This window comes from Musca domestica, unplaced genomic scaffold (assembly GCF_030504385.1).
Source record: "Musca domestica strain aabys unplaced genomic scaffold, Musca_domestica.polishedcontigs.V.1.1 1, whole genome shotgun sequence".
Lineage (NCBI taxonomy): Eukaryota > Metazoa > Arthropoda > Insecta > Diptera > Muscidae > Musca > Musca domestica.
In genome coordinates, this window is record NW_026712114.1 from 12,782,170 (window position 1) to 12,788,114 (window position 5,945).

The following is a 5,945-nucleotide window of genomic DNA, read 5'->3' on the forward strand; positions in this document are numbered from 1 at the left end:
ATGTCGGTCCACGTTTTCGTGTAGTCCCTATACAGGGTGAGATGAAAAAACCGCAACCAACTTCAGACTGCTGTCAGCTGTTAAAATTATTCCAGTGACAGCTCATTATATTGTTTACATTGAGAGAATTTTCCACCAAAAAAAAAGATATTCGTAAACAATAATAATAAAACCTCGGAATTGTTAACTATTCCTTCCCAACTTTAAAAATCTCAATTGAGATCGTCAATAACGCTTTTTTATTAAAACAAACTTTTTATTTATTTTTTATATTAGATTATGTATATATTTTAAACTGTATTTAAATAAAACTACATATTTATATGATTTTTGTAAAGATGTAGGCACAAGTGTCTTGCTACAGTCTCTTTTTAAAATACTTTTAAATTAAAAGTCTTATAAAATTAAGACATATTAAATTAGATTTCAAAATTCACTTTAGCTTTTTCTAACGTTGAGTTATTGTCCTACCTCACCTGTGAATTCTGAAATATTTCTTAAGTTATCCATGAATGATTAGTACTTTTTAAAAGAAAATTATTTAAAGATCCTAAACTTCGTTCATTTTAATTGCACGTTTGAGTTTTTAAAAACGTCTCCTGCAAAGAAAATAATTAAATGAAGATATTGATAATTGGCGGTATTTTTAATTATTATTAATAAAAGTTGCTAAGATATGTTCCAGAACCTGCAAGAATCTGCTAGTTTTGCAATTTTTTAAAGGAAAAATTAGTCGTCGTAGTAGAAATGCTAGCATTCTTGCAGTTCTGGAATAGATCAAAAGTATTTCATAAATGTTAAGTTATGTATTCTACGTAATTCATTCTTTGAGCGGGCAAACTATGTTACAGTGAATAAAAACTTCAATTTTATTATAATTTGTTACTTACTTCAAGCCTATCCTCTCTTTTTTTTAACGTAGACTTTCGTTTACTCTCATATAAGGTCGGCCAAGAATATAACAATTTGACAATAAACTTTGTATTTTTTGCACTATTGCTATCTGATTCTTATAGGATTTCAAATTGCAATGTCTTTTGACAACAAACTTAGTTGTCTCACAGGCTTACTGGCCGACCTTACATAGGCCAAGATTGCCGTGCTATTGGATGCATGCTATAAATGCCATTGAAAGATCAATATCTTAAATATATCTAGTTTTGGTATATTTAAGTAAACCCACCGGTATTACTCTGAACATTGAAATTGGTCTTTGAATTCAAGTCCCCATTCTATGTGTCGGTTATGAATTGTTTACACAACTGTAGTACTTACGAAACACTTGCCGTTTATTAAGAAAGTTGTATTCTGCATTTGCCTATCGCCTTTTCATAAACTTATTTTAATTAAAACGCATATTTTTCTTCATTTCTTTTTTAGGGGGAGGGCTTTATATATATTTTTTTTTGTTAGATTATTTTAAAACGCATTGTTAAATGTCTTATAAAATTGTGTGTTTTACGATGTCAATAAATTATTTCTGTTACAACATTGTTATTTGTCTGGGTTAATAGAACATAGAATTTCGTTTTAGATCTCCGTATAATGGAGTGAAGGAAAAATTAACTAAATGTGTAAATAAGAACAATCACACAATGATTGTAGTTTTCTAGTATTAAGGTCATTTATAATTAGATGTATATGATATAGTTAAATAACCTATCAGCCAGATGACATTTGTAATACGTGCCTTTCGCATGGCATATTATCTTCTGATTTCTTGAGATATTTATACTTTACATGGATACCTATTTCTATGTTGTTGATTGTATTCCATTGCATGTTCCACTTTTTTGTATTTTAAATATCGCAATTTTGTTTAGATTATGTTAATCGCTCTATTTGTATATTCCATAATATGGAAAAACTAAATTAATTTTTCATGTTTTCGAAATATGGATTTTATCTTAATAGCGGCGATTTGGCATATTTTGTCGTGGTGCATTGCTGTTTAAAAGAATATATAAAATGTGTCGATTAGTTTCGTTTATTTAGATAATTTGATATCATTCTTAAATTAGTCATATTATTATGAGGACCTAGAGGACTCGTGGTTACATTGGACTGTTTACCACGGCAATTTAAGTTGAAAAAAGGCTTTACTTTAATTCCATTTAAAATATGTGCCCATTTAACTAGAATTGGAAGCTCGGTTCCATATATCGCATGCTTGATCTAATTAATATTTTTCCTTTGTATATATTATTCGATGCTTGAATAAATTTCAGAAAATTGTTATATATTCAATATAGAAGAATTGACCATTTCTATACACTAGAATATTTGTTATAGACTGGTAAAACCCGTCTTTCGCATGATTGTGAATTGCTTTTTATTTTTTGTTTATTTAAACAATATAAGATTTTCATACTATCCTACAAATGAAAATCTGAATTTATATATGGAACAGTTGCCAGATTTGATAAGTTTTGGCTGAATAAAGGTACAATGACTTCAAACCTTATCTTCCCTTTCCACAAAAGAACTACCTTTTTTTAATAAAAAAGGATAAACTTACCGATTCATATTGCCACCGCTACCACCACCACTGACTCCTCCAAAACTGCCTCTTCCCAATGGACCACCATTTCGTGGCATGTTGCCTTGCGTATTTCCGCCACGATTAAATCCACCTCCAAAATTACCACTACGATGACCTACGTTTGCTCCTCGATTGTTCCCAAAGTTTCCTTGTTGAGGAAAATCGTTTCCGCTACTTAATGGTGGGAATTGCTGTTGATAGTCATCGCTCACATTCATGTTATTTGAAGCGAAGTTCTTTTTAAAGCCTCCTTGTTGTTGTGGCGAACCAACTGGACCGCCATTTGGGCCACCACGATTATTAAAACCGCCACCACGGTTTCCACCGCGATTGAAATTGCCACCGCCCATATTATTACCGCCAACAGGACCACCACCCCTAAAATGGATAAAAAAAATACAATTTTCAGAGGAAATAAAAAAATTAATTCCTAAAAAGACCGACAGATTTAAAACACCGACTTGCGATTTATCGAACTTTTACGGTACATTGCAACACTTACATGTTAGGTCCGTTATGATTTCTCCTTTGGAAGAGACCATCGTCGTTGCCAAATCCTAAATCACCACCAAAACCACTTCCTTGTTGGTTGCCAGCAACACCGTATTTGGGTGGTTGATTCGTGGGCAATGTAAAGCCACGTCTATCTTGTTGCCCACCAAAATTACCGGCTGGGACATTGTTCATATTACCACTGAAGCCACTTGAAAAGTTGTCATTGAATCCACCACCACCGCCTACTCGGGCTTGATTTTGGAAATTACCACTGCCGGCTCCACCACTTCTATTTGGGCCGCCACGAGGGCCGAGACCGCCACTGACATTATTCCAATTTCCATTATCTCCGGAATTGTTGAAATTTCCACCTCGATTTTGGCCAAAATTGCCGCCAGGACCTCCTCCACCCATTCCGCCAGATCTATTTTGATTAAATTTACCACCTCCTTGTGGACCTCCCGCATTCATGTTTTGTGATGGATATGGGGCAGAACGTTCATTTTTAAAGCCCTGATTGCGCATTGGACCAGGACCACTCATATTTTGGGGACCACCGCCACGTCCGCCCTGGAAGTTTCCGCCTCCTGAACGACCTCCACGAGGACCACCTCCTCCCATTGGTCCACCACCTGAACCAGAGCCCGTTCCTATAAGGAAACCACCACCTCCTCCGCCACCACCTGCAATATTTTCGGTTTGGTTTTGGTCATTTAGCAAATCCAATATGACGCTGGCCAATTGCAATGTGGCCACTTGTTTGGCTTTATTCGAATGCTGTATATTGCCAGGGAAGCCAACTTTAAAACATTTATGGAATGAATAATGGGAAAAAAGGAATACAAAATTGATAGTTATGCCATTAAAACAAAAATTAACGTCGTCTTCATCTACTCGTGTGTTGGCTTCCCTCAGAGCCATTAGATTAGTAACGATTATTAACAATTTCAGATTACAAGCATTTATTTGTTTACAACTTACCACCGCCTCGTCCGCCACCACGCTGGGGTCCACCCCCTCGACCAACTTGATTAGGTCCACCACCTTGTGGGCCACCACCGCGTTCCTTTGGTCGACCGTGTTCCACAACAATTGATTGTCCCTTAAATTCACTGGCATTCAGAGCCTGAATAGCTTTCTCCGCCATTGCGGGATTCTTCATATGTACAAATCCACATCTATTCATGACATCACATTCGACGACTACACCATAGTTTTCAAACAAATGACGAAGTTCTTCTGGTTTTGTGCCTGGAGGTAAGCTACCAACAAAAACTTTGGTAGGTTGCTAAAAATACATATATTTTAATAGAGAAAATACACGGATATATATTTTTTGTAACAATCGCCAAGAATAATCAAAATGCATTGCTGTCCATACGAATAACATGAATAACTTTAATTGACTTTCAAAACTTTTTGTATTTAAGTGGAATACTTACAGCGCTGAAGGCTATACTTACAGCCATTGTATTTCTTTTTTTTTTCTACTGTTTAATCTACTTTCACGAAATTTTATATAAAAATACTTATTTGACGCGGCTTTTTCACATGCAGAATAAACTATGTATGTATGTATGCAAGCTACACCAGTTTGTGTAATGTCAGAGACAATATATCGATAACAAAAAAATGCACCTGTGACATTTCACAGCAGGGAACCGATTAGTAGATACTGTAACGTAAGATACTGCTTATAGAACGTTTACAATAAACATTTTATATGAATGCGATCATGGTATAATTATTACAGGTAGCAGCAATCCCCAGATGATGTGACTCTATAGTAATACTAGTGACACATTCGATACGACGTTTTCTGATTTAATTCCACGTTCTGACATTTAAAGAAAAAATTTATTCAGGTAGTTCCTATGCCCTACCTTTTCTTCATTGTACCATGGTAAAAAATAAATGAATTGAATTTTGACAAGGTAAATTTCAGAAAACACAGAGATGGATAGTCTTGTTTGAAAGGACTTTACCTTTTTAATTTTACCATGGACATTTTGTATGTTTTTCGGCTATTTAACTCTTTCGATTTTTTTTTTCGATTTCAAAATTAACATTTCAGCCAATCAGAAACTGGCAACTATGGTGCTATTTTTATTCGGCTAAATTCGCCCGGTAAAAAGTAATAAAAGGGAATTCCAATGTTCATTTATGTGCACTTTCTTCAATTTGCATTTATTTTTTACCATGGTACAATGAAGAAAAGGTAGGGAATAGGAACTACCTCAATACATTTTTTCTTTAAATGTCAGAACGAGTATAGTTTTATTGTTAAATTTTGCCAATAGAGCAAAAAAATCTATATATTCGCTTCGACACAATAATATATCAGCGAATTTCTGCTTTTATAGTGTTCGGCAATAAATGTTTTATATAATTAAAAAATATTATGATAAATGTCAATGTTTTTTTGAAACCTATTTGCCTTTATTTTGTTGCTTTGGAAGTTGGCCAATGCAAAATGAATATGAAGAACCTTCCTCTCTGATCTTCGGTATAAAATTGAATGTTGTTTCCATGGTAGTCGCATCGACGCTGCTGCTGTCTAACCAATTTTGAAAGAAAAATTTTTGAAATTTGTAAATATGAATTTGTATTTGTTGAAAAGATAAAAAAAGCAGAAAAATATTCTTAAAAATTTGATATATCAATGTTCCCAAGCGTTGATACATCTACCTGTTTTCTTCTACCATTGTTGCTGCATATGCCTATAGTTTTGGAGGATTCATAAGCTTTTTGTAATGGTCGGATTAAAAAACTGGGATATAACGCAAATGTTCTGACGGAACTTTGAACCATAATATCTTGAGAACTTAGAAGAATCACAATTGCTACCCGTGTTAAAAATGACCAATTGATTTGATTGATTGGGCTTTAAACTCGGGTTACCTCTTTC

General features: G+C 34.3%; 1 protein-coding gene across 4 annotated transcripts; it reads right to left on the minus strand.

Moving 5' to 3' along the window:
* Window positions 1–253: 253 nt before the first annotated feature.
* On the minus strand, window positions 254–4,648 carry LOC101889452 (uncharacterized). Of its 4 annotated transcripts, none has more exons than XM_011292079.3 (5): window positions 4,480–4,640; window positions 4,019–4,325; window positions 3,045–3,837; window positions 2,519–2,920; window positions 254–599 (listed from the first exon to the last, which is right to left on the minus strand). In XM_011292079.3, the coding sequence occupies exons 1-5, from the start codon at window positions 4,504–4,506 to the stop codon at window positions 587–589; spliced, it is 1,542 nt and encodes a 513-aa protein (XP_011290381.2). In that variant the 5' UTR covers window positions 4,507–4,640; the 3' UTR covers window positions 254–586. The 4 variants fall into 4 exon arrangements, with proteins under 4 accessions (XP_011290381.2, XP_011290374.2, XP_005175108.3 ...); XM_011292072.3 differs by lacking the exon at window positions 254–599 and adding an exon at window positions 1,814–1,947 and having other exon boundaries at window positions 4,501–4,648; XM_005175051.4 differs by lacking the exon at window positions 254–599 and adding an exon at window positions 1,814–1,947 and having other exon boundaries at window positions 3,045–3,720.
* Between the last annotated feature and the right edge of the window lie 1,297 nt (window positions 4,649–5,945).

What these genes read in the sequence shown, in the direction of transcription:
- LOC101889452 (XM_011292071.3), bottom strand. Translation starts at nt 4,506, where the DNA reads ATGGCTGTAAGTATAGCCTTCAGCGCT. An exon ending in AATCATAACGGACCTAACAT is followed by an intron (nt 2,921 to 3,044) that starts GTAAGTGTTGCA and finishes TATCCATTTTAG; the next exon opens with GGGTGGTGGTCCTGTTGGCG. An exon ending in AGCGGTGGCAATATGAATCG is followed by an intron (nt 1,948 to 2,518) that starts GTAAGTTTATCC and finishes TCTTTTAAACAG; the next exon opens with CAATGCACCACGACAAAATA.